Source organism: Trachypithecus francoisi, unplaced genomic scaffold (assembly GCF_009764315.1).
Source record: "Trachypithecus francoisi isolate TF-2019V2 unplaced genomic scaffold, Tfra_2.0 Lachesis_group9, whole genome shotgun sequence".
NCBI classification, from domain to species: domain Eukaryota; kingdom Metazoa; phylum Chordata; class Mammalia; order Primates; family Cercopithecidae; genus Trachypithecus; species Trachypithecus francoisi.
The window spans coordinates 33733375-33748331 of NW_022681474.1; the positions used below are offsets into that span (position 1 = coordinate 33733375).

Sequence of the window (14957 nt, forward strand, 5' to 3'; positions counted from 1 at the left end):
GTGTCATCCCTCTCCTTGGACAGAGGTGCTCTTCCTCATCTGTAGTGACTGTAGCTCTCCTCTCCCCAACGCACAATGAAGTCACCTTGCCAAGGTTTCTTGAAGGTCCATTTTTTTTAATTGGCTTAAAATCTCATCCAGCAATCCCTAAATAATCGAATATACAAAATATAGACTTTTCCTTGCTGTGAAATCTCATTAATAAATACAAATGTGTAAAACGGCACGGGGGAAGCATATAATTTACTGTACCAAACTTGATTTCAAAAGACATCATATAATTTACAAACTGATTAAAAAACGAAACAAAACAAAACATGCGCGGTGCTCCAGGCACCTGCAGCGCAGCTCACGTTTCAGGCGCAGCTCGCAGGGAGGCTGGGGAGGTGCTCCCTGGCCGAGCTGGGCTCTCCCAGTTTACAGCCTGGTCTTCCGCCCCGGGAGGGCGATGGCTCCGAAAAGTGCACGAGGAGAAGGCAGAGGGTCGCCTTCGTGGCTTTAAGGCAGAGTGAGGCGCCCTGAAACCCCGGACCTGATTGGGAGTAGAGAAGATCCGCAGCGTCTTCGGAGCAGGGCAAGGGGAGCAAGCGCTGAGAGACCAAACATTGGATTCAATCACATTGGAGGAGGGGTGGTAAGAGACTGAGAGGCAGATAGACTTGAGTGAGGGTAGGGCGACCCAAGAAGCTAGGCGGCTCCGGCCAGGTAGTGCTACCATTCTCGTACTCTTAGAATGAGATTATGGCGTGGTGGCAGGGAGGAGGCCTAAAATGAGCGCAGTTTGCAATGCCCACTTCGCGCGGGCAGCAAGGGCTTCGTGAGTTGGCGCGGCTCGGAGGGCCGGGGAATGAACCCAGCCTGCAGCCCCCGCGGAGGCCTGGGCCAGCCAGGGGTCAGCCAGTGAGAAGCAGAAGGAACAAGTGCTTTTGAGGGCCGCCGCCTTCGGCCACCCTCTACGGCTCCGGCTCCCTCCCTCTCTCTTACCCTTAGCACCCGCAGCCCAGCGACAGGCAGGTCCCTTCACAGAAAATCTGAGAAAGCCAGAGTGCTTGGGCGCAAGCAGGCGGAAGAGGTGGCCCCCCGCAGCCCGGGGCGCTCCTCCAGCGACGCGGTGGGGCTAAGGCTGCCAGCCTGGGAGACTGGGGAGTAGAGGGACCCCCAGTCTCCGGGGGAACCGCCTTCTGGGCTGCCCAGCTCCCCGCAGTGCGGCGCCGGCGACTCCATCGCGTAGAAGCTGTGGTCCGCTATGCGCAGCGTTTGAGTCAGTGCCCAGATGTAGTTGTGGGCGAAGCGCAGCGTTTCGATCTTGGTGAGCTTCGCGTCATCTGGGAAGGTGGGCAGGACACCGCGCAGCGCGTCCAGCGCCGAGTTGAGGTTGTGCATTCGATTGCGCTCGCGGTCATTGGCCTTCTTGCGCCGACTCCGTCGCTGCTTGCTTAGTGCCAACTCGCTCTTAGGCCGGCTGCGCCCCGCGCGCCGTGCCCGGAGCTTCCTTGGCGCCCCTCGGCAGCCTCCCCCTTCCGCCTCTGCACAGTTCCCCCGTGTGCGAGTGGGGCTGGGGGGAGCGGACGTGGGGCAGGTCACTTCGTCGTCCGAGGCTCTGGGGAAGGACCGCTCCGTCTCACCGGTCACTTGGACAGTGGACGCACCCGAGGGATGAGGCGTCATCCTGCGGCGGGGTCAGAGGGAAGGGTAAGCTTGAGTCTGTCTCTGGGCGCAGTTCGCGATTCCAAGGCTAGGTGGGAAAAAACAAAAAGAGCCATCCTCCCAGCCCCCGCCGGGTCAGAGGATCCCTCTTTCCCCTGCCCGTCCCTCGGCGGCCTCCAAATGTTACCTTTCTACCGGTGCAAAAGAATAGAGAGCGATGAACAGCGAGGCCGTGGGGGAGCTGAGCGGGCTTCTGGTCGCCAAGTTCAGCTGAGCTGCAGGCGCCCCCGCCTGGGAGTTGCCCCAGCCTCAAAGGAGAAAAGAAGTGAGAATGAGGTCCCGGGCCTCTGTCGCGCTCTCTCTCGCGGCGCGGAGGTGAGACCGCGGGGATTTCCTGAGCAGCAAGTCGTGTGCCCCTTGGCACGCTTTATCTGCTCGGCCCGGGCCAGGAGCGTGCCTGCCCGGCTGCTGCCCGCGCCACTGGCCAATCAGCGCCAGGGCCCTGGGGCCGCGCCACGCGAGCCCGCTCCTCCCCCGCAGGGCACAGCTGGATTCCGGACAAAGGGCCGGGGTCGGGGGAGGGGAGGGCCGCTCTGTTTGCTTTCTCGCGGCGGGCTGGGTCCCAGCAACTCTCGGTTCCTCAAAGAGCCTCTCCCAGTGAGAAGAGCCTCGTGTGGCTCTCGTCAGGCCACCCCAGACCGCTTTGCTCCTATTCTATCTTTACTTAGCATCTGTCCTGGAGGGGACTTTGATGCCTCTAGGGTACAATGCCCACACGTTACACATGGGGAAATTTAGGCTTAGTGAGGGAGATGGCTTGTCCGAAATCGCATAGCAAGATAGTGGCAGAGACAACCAGGAGCTCCTTGTCCTGACTAGCAGCCTGGAGAAGGGTCCAGGAATTCTAAAGTAGGCCCTGCTCTCCTGGTGTTTCACTGCCTCTCTTCATCCTGGAAGACAAAGGCCATCACTGAGAGAGCTCCTGCCTATGCCCCTTCCATTCACAGACCTTCTATTGGGGGTGTCCGAGCCTCTGCCACACCCTGAGATGCTACCTCATACTCCCCAGAGGCGCTTAGAACCCCACCCCCATAGATCCCACTCCAGAGGCAGCGGGTGGCTGTGGGGGGACCCCTCAAGGGGACATTCCATTACTACAAGCCTACTACAGCTTGTAGATAGTATCCCAGCATTCTGTCTAGGAACCGTGACAGGAAGAGTTCTGGGAAGTGTGAGGAGGGGAGGAAAGAACCAGGAGTTCACAGTGAGCTCTTGCGTCTTTTTTTTTTTTTTTTAAACAAACAGACAAAAAAAGCAAAAAACAAACAAACAAAAAAAACCAGGGTCTCCTTCTGCCGCCCAGGCTGGACTGCAGTGGTGCAATCACGGCTCACTGCAGCCTTGATCTCCTAGGCTCAAGCTATCCTCCCACTTCAGCCTTCTGAGTAGCTGAGACTACAGGCCTGCGCCACTGTGCCCGGCTAATTTATTTTGTATGGCGGCGGGCGCAGGGTGGGGGGGGGAGGTCTTGCTTTGTTGCCCAGGATGGTCTCGAACTCCTGGGCTCAAGCGTTCCTTTCACTTCAGTCTCCCAAAGCACTGGGAAGCAGAGCTGGGGCGCCCCTCCCCCTTGTGTCTTTTGAACCACCACGGTGTGCAGGCACTGGGAGATGCAGATAAACTTTTTCTCCCCTTAGTCCTTCGGTCCAATCACAGACAGACAGTAGCTGCCAGCAGTCACCTGCTCCAGCCCCCTGCCTCGGCATCACTCCGGCATCGCACAGTGAGCACAAGGCAGGGACTCCCCAAGCCCCTCGGGTTGCCCCTGGTAGCGCTCTCTGGAAACCTTTCCAAAGGGAGTCTGAACTCATCAACCCTTTTTTCTTCCCCAGCCCCTCCTCTTGTTCCCGCCTGGGACATCCCGTGGTCTTCTGCTTCCGGTCACTCAGGGTGAGGGGTTGCAGCTTCCGCTTCTCTCTCTTGACCCGATCGTGCCTGGAGGAAGAAGCCGAGGCCGGGGGGTTAAGTATCCGGGTTTAAGTCTCCTTAGGCGAGGAAGGCTTCACTTTCTAGCGGATCCAGATATCCTGAGTCTCCCGGAAACTGCAGGAGGGGACAGGACTCGACTTTGAGACTGTAGGGTGGGGTGAGGGGACGAGGTAGGTCTGTGAGTCTGCCCTAGTGATAGCCTCTTACCGCCCAGGCTGCTTGGGGGCAAATTTTCCTGCAAGGAACCGGGCGATGTGCTCAGGAACCAGCAAGAGGGGTGCTCTAGGACTGGGCGGCGGTGTGGCGCGGTCCTGCCGATCCTAGCTGGTGCTCTGTAAGCAGAGACTCCTTCCCTTGCTGTGGGGAAATGAAGCCTGAGACCACGGTCAGAATCAACAAAGGGACCATCTGGGACTGTCGGGGTAGCATTTTGCTGCAGCTCCTCCCTCAGGTCACCACTGGCTAGGAGCTTGTCTTCTCAAAAGAATGGGAATTCCAGGCCTTCTTTAAAGATGAAAAAGTCAAGGCCCAGAGAGGGGGAGTGACTCTCTCAAGGTCACACAGCAAGTTCTATCAGAACCACACAGAAGTCGTATCTTAAGACTCCTAGTCCCAGATTTTCCCTTGAACCAGCAAACGCTCCTTGATTTGGGGGAACACTTTTTTTTTTCAAGACAAAACAACAGACCCCAAAATGCAGAAAATAGAGGAAGTCCTGAGTCTGGGGGTCAGATTAGAAAAGAAGTAATGGTCCCATTTTCCAGGCAAGGGGAGCCAGCATCCATTCAAGCTGCTGCTGCCGCTGCTGGCGCCGCTGCTGCTGCTTCTCCTTCTCCTTCTCCTTCTCCTCCTCCTCCTCCTCCTCCTCCTCCTCCTCCTCCTCCTCCTTCTTCTTCTTCTTCTTCTTCTTCTTGCCGCTGCTGCTGCTGCTGCTGCTGCTGCTGCTGCTTCTTCTTCTTCTTTCTTCTTCTTCTTGCCGCTGCTGCTGCTGCTGCTGCTGCTGCTGCTGCTGCTTCTTCTTCTTCTTCTTCTTCTTCTTCTTCTTCTTCTTCTTCTTCTCTTCTTCTTCTTCTCTTCTTCTTCTTCTTCTTCTTCTTCTTCTCCTCCTCCTCCTCCTCCTCCTCCTCCTCCTCCTCCTCCTTTTCCTCCTCCTCCTCTTCCTCCTCCAAATTTGTCTGCCTCATACCCCAGCCTTGCTTGATTTATTTACCTGCAAATCAGAAACTGGGAGAGAACCAACTTAGAGCTTTTTGGTCTGGGAGAGAAAATCCAAACCATGCTTCTCTAGGGTCTTCTGACCTGGCTAAGCTCCATGGAGGGAACCCTGGCCATGAGCGATCCAAGCACCGCTCTGGTTTCCCAGAGGCCTGTAGATGATTCTCATCTGGCGGTGGACCTCAGATGGGGGTGGGTGGACCTCAGATAGAGGTGGGTTTCACTCTGGCCAGGGCCTGCCTGGAGTGGCTAATGGATACTGAGGAGGTTGGCAGGGTGAGCTCCCCATGCCAGGAAAGACTCTGGGGATTCTTTCAAGCTTTCTTGATAGGTAGAGAATTCTGGGACCTGCTTGGAATTCTTATCCAGCCTCCCCCAAACCCCTCCGGCTCAAGGCCCTCCAGGGCTTGCAGGTTTCCATCACTCCTGCTTTGCGCAAAAAGCAGCCAAGGCCAGGAGCGCGCGGTGGCTGGGGGCAACCGCCTTCTTGAGGGATGCATGGACTTCCCGCAGCCTTCTTCCAGCCAGGAGGCCAGAGCCGGAGGTCAAGGAGTCTTAGAGGATTAGAGATTGAGGATCCATGCCCTCTGTCTCAGCTGCAGGGGAGGCATAGACCCCTCTCCAAAGTTAATTCCCGTGCCTTTGGCTGCTGAGGCGCAGGCTGTAATGACTCCGTGCGCACCGGCAATGTTTGTGAAATGGCTCTTCTGGCAGAGAGCAGAGTCTGTTCCTGCAGCTCCTGGTCATCCACCGCCCCTAAGACCTCCAGGACTCCTGCACCCCTACACCCCCTGAGATCTAAGTTTGCCTGGAGGCTGAGGGGGTCCCGGAGAGAGGCGGTAGCCAGACGCCTGGAGACAGCGGGCACATTGGAAAAGAAGGAAGGCAGCGGCCAGCTTTCTTGCCTTCTTGTCGGCGGGGTAGTTTTAGCATTGCCTGGGGGCTCTTTGAGAGTTGTGCAGGGAGGGAGGGGGGCCATGGGAAGCTGAATAGCTAATGACTTGCCAGAGGAGGGGGATTCTTTCTCTTGCCTTCAGCTCAGCAGTGAAAGAGGGGAAGACAAAAATCTGGCGAGCGAGCTGCCCGGGCCGAGACTGGCCACTTCAAACAGCCCTTCAAACAAAAGGAGACGACGAAAAGAAAGCCCCACCTGTCTCCAGTGTTTGCTAAAATAATAATAAATAGATTTCGTTTAATAAATAATTACAAGAGAGTGTAAAGTGGAGTGCTTTGGAAAACATCTACCGCGGGAGCCCGTGCAGCCAGCCGTCACCTGCTCCTAAGGCGAACAACTTTATTGTTAAGCCACCCCCCAACTAGTTCGCCTCTGATAAACTCTCCCTCATTTTCACAATGACTGTTTACTCATAGTTAGCACAATATTACCTTTGCCGTGATAAACCCGGAGGGGGGAGACCTGGCCCCTGGCCCCTGGGCACACCTGTCCCAGAAGCTGACACATGGATCTGGCACCGAGCAGGCCTCCCCCCGGGGGCCCTGCCCCCGTGTACATTGGCCCAATTGCCACTCATTTATAACAGGTTGGCTGCAAGGCCTATCTCGGTCCTATTTGTCTTCTTTTATTGAAAGCATATGGTCTCCAGGGGCTCACCAGACCCATATTTCATCTGCCAGGAGCTGGAGCGCTTCCGCAGTCTGGTGCTGCTCAGCGCGCAGCTCCCCACCCAACGGCTGCTGCGCCAGCTGAGGGCATGGTGGAGGCAGGGTGGGGAGAGATAAGGCGGGCTCCTCACCCACTTTCGGAGAGAAGCCGTTCCCTCAGAGACTCCCTCTCCCTAGGCCCAGGGACCTCGTGCGCTCTTGAAAGGGTGGCCGGTTCTTTTCCTTGGGTAGGTGACAGGGCGCCATATGCCACCCCCCAGGGCGCACGAGGGAGCTCTGGCCCAGGGAGTCTTCGAACAAAGGGAAGAGAGGGCCTGGGCACTCAGGAGAGCCCGAGGTCTTTATTTCCAGATCCCCCTCCCTGCTCAGGGCCGCCTCCCCTAGGCGTACGCAGCTCGCGCGCGGCGCCTGGAAACAAAGTGTCCACATTATCCCTGCCGGCGGCTGAGATCGTCAATGCGTGAAAAGGTGCATTGCGCACCAAGACACCTGTTGAAGCGGCGCCCCTTCTCAGCGCCCCTCTCTGCTCTGCGCTTGGTCAGGAGCCGCGCAGGGAGCGGGGGGTGGGAGGAGGGAGAGATACTGTGATTTGTGGCGACATATGTTGAGCAGATCGGTGTGTACTCTTCACAGGGACACATGCACCCTCGCTCCCATACACAGCCCGCGAGAAGGAGCAGCTGCTCTCCTCACCTTCTCCCAACATAATACCTGGGCCAGGCGCTTTGGCCTCGCCTTTTGAGAGTTTAGCTCTCCTCCACTCCCCCCCACCGCCGTCTTCCACCCCCACCCACTGCCCCAATCTTGGCAGCTTCGCTGTAGGACTTTATTGTCAAATTTAACAAATGCACATTTGTTCCCAGCGCCTGGCCCCAAACACACACACACACACACGTACACACACGCAGGCATCCACAGAAAACGCGACTGATGACACAGATGCGGAGCGCGAGATGCCCATATGTCCGGCTCTGCGCCCATCACGGCAGGGGAAAGGAACAGGCTGTGTGATTTTCCCTCCCCAGGAAGAAATAAACAACGGAACCCTGCGGGGGAGGGGAGGCCACCTCCAGGCGGCTCCAGTTTGGAGCTCTTGCCCTTTGGCGCGGTGCGCCGCTGCGCAGTGCTGGCAGCCACGAGAGCGCAGGGCTGCGGAGGAAGAGCGCGGCCAAAAGGAAGCTGGGACAGGGGCCCCTGGACGGAGTGGAGAGGGTTGGAAAGTCTGGGGGTGCCCGCTGGGCATCGCCTGACCTCTGGGCTCCTGAACAGTCCGGTGGTGAAGACTCTCCCGTCCTCCCGGGATTCCCAGGAGTTGTCGTCCACCTGAGGCGCACTACGGGTGGGCGGGTAGACCGGTAGGAGTCCGCTTGGCAGCTTCTCTGGCCTGCTTGTCTCCTTAGCAGGTTGCATGAAAGTTTCCAGATGCGAGCCTCGGTGGCAAAACTTGATGGGAAGAGCAGTAGATGCGCGTGAGGATTGGGGGCGGGGTGGGGAAGGCGGCCTGGCTCTGCGGCTGCTCCTGTGCCACTGCAAGCATATCTTTCCTCTGGGCCTGTTTATCCTCTGTTAAAGGAGAGATCTGTGAGGGAAATGCTTGGTAAATTCCTCTTCAACTTTGCAAAATTTGGAAATTTTGGACATCAGTGGGCCTTCTGCTGTGAATGGCAGAAACCCAGAGAGAGTGCCACTCCCCTTCCCCAAATAACACACACACACACACACACCACACACACACACACACACACACACAATTTCCCTGGGTCTGAGTTTCTGGCCAATTGGCCTTTCACCAGCAATTGAAGGGCTAGGGGCAATGATGGTAGTGGAGAAAGATAGGTTTGGCACTGGGGGTTTAGAAAGCCATCCTCTGCCGCCTCCATCTTTTAACTCTTGGGGCACAAGCAACTCTTGGGCCACTATGACACTCAGCAACAGGTCAGGCATGCTTGCTGACAGCAGGCTTTCAGACCTTCCTATCTTCAGGTGCTGGGATGGAGCTGGGGAGCTGGTTTGTGGGTGTGTGGCTACTGAGCTTCTTTCTCCTCCAAGCCGGTCTCTGGAAAAATGAAAATGTGCCCCACCCACCATTTGTGTGAGCTCAGATGCTCTTCTCATTCCCTAAATAGGGGCAGTCTCCCTCAGCCATACACACATTGTCTTTACTTTCTGTGTGTGAATTGATTTCACTGAATGTGGTACTTTCCCATATCCACCAGCCTAGGGCAGGGTACAGTCTCCTTTGGGAATTCCTCTGTAGAAGTCAGGCTTGAGATGGCAGATGAGCTCTCTGCCTGGCCGGTCCTCTTTTCCCCAACCCTGGTGCCTCCGCTGATGCCCATGGTGATTCTGTTTAGGCAGCACCAGTGAGAACCAAAGGGTTTCTGAATTGCTGGTTTGGGGTGAGAGTGGGAAGAATCTACCCACCTCAGTTCTTTAGGTCACCATGGATGAGATAACTCACCCACACCTCCAGTTCCAGTTATCAGGTTGGGAAGGCAGGAAGATGACGGGATGGTAGGTGAGGAGAGTCCAGAATTAATTCTAGATTAACCCAGTGGAAAGGCAATAGAATACGAGGCAGTGCCGTTTTCCACGCAGTACTTAGTTACACTCATGTTCATGTAGAATTTTGAGGGTGGCGCATCACCCCCTCACACACTCACATAATCTGCAAGGGAGCCAGAAAAAGATTTTTATTGTTTATTTTGTGTATTTAGTTTTTCTTTCCGACTTTTATTTTAGGTTCAAGGGATACATGTGCAGGTTTGTTACATGAGTAAATTGTGTGTCTCAGGGGCTTGGTGTACAGATAACTTTGTCACCCAGATAATCAGCATAATGCCTAAGAGGTAGTTTTTCAGGCTTCATCCTCTCCCCGCCCTCCACCCTCAAATAAGCTCCAGTGCATATTGTTCCCTTCCTTGTGTCCATGTGTACTCAATGTTTAGCTCCCACTTAAAAGTAAGGACATACAGTATGGTTTTCTGTTCCTACATTAATTTGCTTAGGACAATGGCCTCCAGCTCCATCCATGTTCCTGCAAAAGGCATGATGTCATTTTTTATAGCTGTGTAGTATTCCATGGTGTATAGGTACCACATTTTCTTTATCTAATCCACCATTGAGGGGTACTTAGGTTGATTCCATGTATTCGCTATTGTGAACAGTGCTGCGATGAACATATGCATGTGCCTTTATGGTAGAACGACTTCCATTCCTTTGGGTACATACCCAGTAGTGGGACTGCTGGGTCAAATGGTAGTTCTGTTTTAAGTTCTTTGAGAACTCTTCAGACTGCTTTCCACAGCAGTGGAACTAGTTTACATTGCTACCAGCAGTGTGTGAGCGTTCTCTTTTCTCTGTGATCTTGCTAGTATAGGTTATTTTTTTTTGACTCAGAAAGGGATTTTTATTTTTTATTTTTGAGAGTTTCACTTCATCACCCAGGCTGGAGTGCAGTGGTGCGATCTTGGCTCACTGCAGCCTCTGCCTCCTGGGTTCAAGCGATTCTCGTGCCTCAGCCTCCCGAGTAGCTGGAATTACAGGCATGCACTACCACACCAGGCTACTTTTTAAATTTTCCTTTCAGTAGAGATGGGATTTTGCCATGTTGGCCAGGCTGGGCTTGAACTCCTGACCTCAAGTGATCCACCCACCTTGGCCTCCCAAAGTGCTGGGATTACAGTCATGAGCCACTGCGCCTGGCCAGAAAGGGATTTTTAAGTTTCCATTTTCTACCAGAGCACACTGAGGCTCAAGGTCACGAAGCCAGGACTGAAACTCAGCTTCCATTGTGTCCACTCCAGCTAGCTGGCAGAGAATCTTCCTTTTGTCATCCTGCTGCCCCCTTACCCACTGCCCACACTCCAGATTTACCCTCTGTCACCCTTTGGAGCTCTTCAGAGGTGGGCTAGTCCCAGTAGGGGCTTTGCTGGGGGCAAGGAATTGAAGGGTTTGGAAGCAATAAATAATAGAGACTTTTCCTTCCTCTCCCTGTGGCGTCCTCACCTCCCTTTACTCTCTGCCAGTGCTGAAGGGGCAGGCCCCCCACCCCCCCGCATGACGCAGAGAGCGAGGTAAACATTTTATTGAAAATTCTTATATTTTGTGCCCTGTGCACCCCATGTGCTCCACTCCAGTCCCAGCCCTGCTGTGGGTATGATAAGCCTCGTGTTTCTCCTTCTTTAGACTTTAAAGCAGGTGGTCCCAACTTTTTAAAATTATGTAGCCCTATCAGAAAACTACTTTGGGCACACCCTTCAAAATGTGTTAGCTATTCATGATTCTTACTATATTTAATGTACAATATAAAACATATGCAAAGTATGATATATTTATAAATTACAGATGTACTTTTGTGCCAGGAAATATAAAGTAGTGGAGAAGAGGATGGGGTTTTGACCCAGACAGCCTGGGTTCCAATTCAGACTTCTCCACCCAGTAGCTGCATAACCTTGGTCTGTTGGCTCAGACTCTCTGAGGCACCTTCATTTTTTCACCTATAAAAGGGGCCAATTTAATAGGTCCCTACCTCTAGGCCTTAAATGACCTAATTTGTGTAAAGTGATCAGCAACAGCAGGTAGTGTGTTCAACCATGTATGAACAAATATGATATGCATGTTATAAAATATACTCCTAAGAGGCCAGGCACGGTGGCTCATGCCTATAATCCCAGCACTTTGGGAGGCAGGAGGATTACTTGAGGTCAGGGATTCAAGACCAGCCTGACCAACGTGGTGAAGCCTACTCTCTTCTAAAAATAAAAAAATTGGTTGGGCATGGTGGTGCATGCTTGTAATCCCAGCTACTTAGGAGGCTGAGGCAGCTACTTGGGAGGCTGGGGCAGGAGGATTGTTTGGACCTGGAAGGTGGAGGTTGCAGTGAGCCAAGATCACACCATTGCACTCCAGCCTGGGTGACAGAGCCAGACTCCATCTCAAAAACAAACAAACAAACAAAACAAAACAAAACAAAACAAAAAATATATATATGTATATGTATGTGTATGTGTGTGTATATATATATATACACACATACATACACATATATATCTCCCTAAGAAATTTGTGCTTAGGAAATAAAAATAAGTGTAACTAGAAGTATTAATATGTGGCTGTTCCTGTGCTGCCTACTTTCATGCAGCCCACTTCAAAGCCTGCAATCTTAAGCGACCACTCTGACAGTATCATCCATGGTTATGACGCAGGTTTATATTTGGGTGGCATTTTCTCACCCTTTGTGTCTTATCAAATCAGTGATGTAGCATCATGAGAGATCAGCCTCCCATTTTGCAGATGAGGAAACTGGGGCTTCAGAGGGATGATGTGACTCACCCAGGGGCACTCAGTTTGTATAATATCATGGAGTGGGAATAAGAATAGATCTCCTGACCTCAAGTCCACCCTGGCTCTATGTTATACTGCGGGTCCCACTTGTGAGCTTGTTGGAAAACCAACCCAACTGAGGCTCCTTGCTGAACAACTACTAAAGAAGGAGGTGCGGGGCTTTTGAATGAGGCCAGCTGGTGGTGTGTGCCCGTGGCTCAGTCACTCTTTTCCACCAGAAACCAGAGCAGGCTTGGAGGCTCCCTGGCATGTGACCTTATTTGGTAGGTGGGGTACACTTTGCAGATGCTAGTGCAGAGGGCAGCACTTTTTTTGCAGAGCTTCAAGTCTACACAGGAAACTACAAATCAAATTCCTGTCAATACAATTGCCCAGACACCAAGATGGCCCATGTCAATTAGGCACACCTTACCTCTGTCCCATAAATGTTTATGAAGGATCATTATGATAGTGTGGTGGCCAGCTGTTCCTCTTAGAGATTAGACCCAGGGGAAGTGGTTTGAATTAGAAAAGCAGGGATTTGGGATATTTATGACCATGTCTTTCCTAGCAGATAAACAATGAGAGTCCTCTTCAGATGAAATTGAAACCTCTCTGTAAGGACCTCCTATTCTCTGGCCTGGAACAGCTGTACAGCCTGCACAGGAGGGCCTGTCTTCCCCCATGACTTCATCCCCAAGAATTATAGAAACCTTGTGTGCCTGCTAGCCCAGAGTAGGCCCTCTTGTAACCCAGAAGTCTGATAATTTAAAAAATGCCCCCAATGACTTTGATATGACGGCAGGGTTGAGGCCAGGCCATAGATGAGTAGATTATAAACTTTGGATAGAGTTACTACAGGCAAAGCTGCAGGAACCAAGGCTGGCAGGAGGAGTATTGGGGCTCTTGATCGTTACTCCAGTTCCATGGAACTGGAGACTGCTTCTCTGTTAAGTGAAGAGCAGCATAAGGAGTGATCAAGAGCACCAACTCCAACCGGGCAGGTGGGTTTGAATCCAGGCTATATATGAATCTTATTCTCCTGTGATGTTGGACAAATGACTTAATTTCTCTGGCCTCACTTCTTTTATCAATAACATGGAGAAAACAATAGTACTAATTCCTAGGGTTGTTCTAGGATTATATGAGCTAATACATGAATAATACTTAGAATGCTTAGCTCATGGTAAGGGCAATGCTTTATTGAGGGTTACTATGTGCTGGCTACTGGGTCAGTGATAGGGATGAGTAAAGCATCCATAGTCCCTTACAGGGCAACAGTTAGTCTGCTTGTGGAGTCAGACATTAACAAATCAATCATATATGTAGATGATGACACTCTGATGACAGCTATGAGTGAAAAGCTTTAGGGTGCAATGAGAGCTTACAGTAGGAGGATGCAGGGGTCAGGAAAGGTGCTCTAGAAAGGGGATTAACCTACATAAAGGCCTGAAGCAGGACAGATCATGGCACATTTGGTAAAGTAAAATGTCTTAGTAAAATGGCTTTGTGTAGGGAGCACAGAGAACAAGAGAGAGAGAGGTTCACGATGAAGCTGGATACACTGGTAGCACTGGGTCCTGCAGAGTTTTGTGAGTATTTACTCTGAGAGCATCAGGAACATGATGTGGTTTTGAGCTAGGGATGACATGTTCACAATGAACATTTATGAAGAGACCAGGGTATATGTGAAGAGCAGGTTGGCATGAACAGAGGGGGAGCCAAGAAGCCTACCCAGGTGAGAGAGGATGGGGCCTGACCAGGGTAAGGGCAATGGGAATGGAGATAAGTGGGTGGATTTATGTGCAAGAGGGAGAGTGGGCAGGTCTGGTGATAGCGTATGAGGCGTTAGAGAGGGGATAGTACAAATGGTGCCTGTGGAGGCTAAAGCAACTTCATCTTGGACGCTAATCCACCATGCTGATTTCTGATATAATCCCAGTTCTGGGAATGCCTCTAAGATTTCTACTTTCACATACTTACTGTAAATCCTGCCCTTAGGTCAAAACAACCTTGATGTTATGATAAACAGATACTCACCATAAATTCTGCCCTTAGGCAAATTCCCTATGATATATAAACTCTGGTCTGGGATAACAGGGCAGGGATCTACCATCTCATCTCATGGCTGGCCAAGATGGGCTTCTGTTCATAAGTACCCATTAAATGTTTCTGAGAAACTGGATCTGTCAGCTTCTTTCTTTGGTCCCTCAGCTTCCTCATCCTTTGGGGGTAGATTTCCATGGCCCTGTTCACTGCAGATCAGTGCCTTTCAATGAGATGGAGGTCTCTGGAAGACACATGTTTGGCACCTTTGAGACATTCAAGTGGAGATTTTGAGCGGACTCTTGGCTACACAGCTCTTGGTGTAGGTCTGGGCTGAAGACATACATCTGTGAGCCATTTGGGTATAGTCAGTGTTTGGGTGTAGATGAGATGGCTTATGGAAAGAGCATGGAGTGAAACAAGAAAGGCCTAGGAATGAGTCTCAGGTACTCCACCCTCTAAAGGCAGAAGAGAAGAGTAAGAGCTGGGTAAGGAGACTAAGAGGGAGACCAGGGGGCTATGCTGTCCCGAAGGCCAAGGGAAGGATCCCTTAATTCTACCTGGAGCAAGTTATTATGTACAAATGAGCTTGGGGGAGAGTTGAATGTTTCATATAGGTGTAAGAAAGCCTTGGCATTACAAATGTGTTGCTGAATACGTGTTCTAAAAGCAGTAGAGGGTTCTGCAAATATATGAGATGTAGACTACTACATACCTGGGGTCGGGGGTGAGAACCTAAAGTGAAAGGCAGGGAGACTATATCAAATTCCTCCTTGAATTTGTTTTTTAGTCAGTCCTTAATGGTCCATTCTTTATGCCCTAGGGGATATCACAGAGTATTAAAGTATGGAAAGAGCAGATAAGATTTAAAAAATGAAGACAGGAGGCAATGGTCCTGAAATGTTAAAATAAGAAGTTTGCTTCAATGCTGCGTCTTAGGGAAAAAGCTGTCTCCACTTTTGCAGAGGCCTTCCTAGGCATTCCAGCTCCAACATGAATCTTCTGTCTTAAAATGCTCACAGCGCATTGTGTGGGATCAAGTGGCTCATTTCATAGTAAAGGAGGTAAGGAAGTAGACACATGATCATGGAATCTACTGGTCATTTCACATA

At 51.9% G+C, this 14957-nt stretch overlaps 1 protein-coding gene across 1 annotated transcript; it reads right to left on the minus strand.

Annotated features, from left to right (window-relative positions):
- Positions 1 to 1020: 1020 nt before the first annotated feature.
- NEUROG3 (neurogenin 3) lies at positions 1021 to 2079 on the minus strand. Its single transcript, XM_033208907.1, has 2 exons — positions 1835 to 2079; positions 1021 to 1669 (listed from the first exon to the last, which is right to left on the minus strand). The coding sequence occupies exon 2, from the start codon at positions 1666 to 1668 to the stop codon at positions 1021 to 1023; it is 648 nt and encodes a 215-aa protein (XP_033064798.1). The 5' UTR covers position 1669; positions 1835 to 2079.
- Positions 2080 to 14957: the final 12878 nt, after the last annotated feature.

What these genes read in the sequence shown, in the direction of transcription:
- NEUROG3 (XM_033208907.1), bottom strand. Translation starts at nt 1,668, where the DNA reads ATGACGCCTCATCCCTCGGGTGCGTCCACTGTCCAAGTGACCGGTGAG.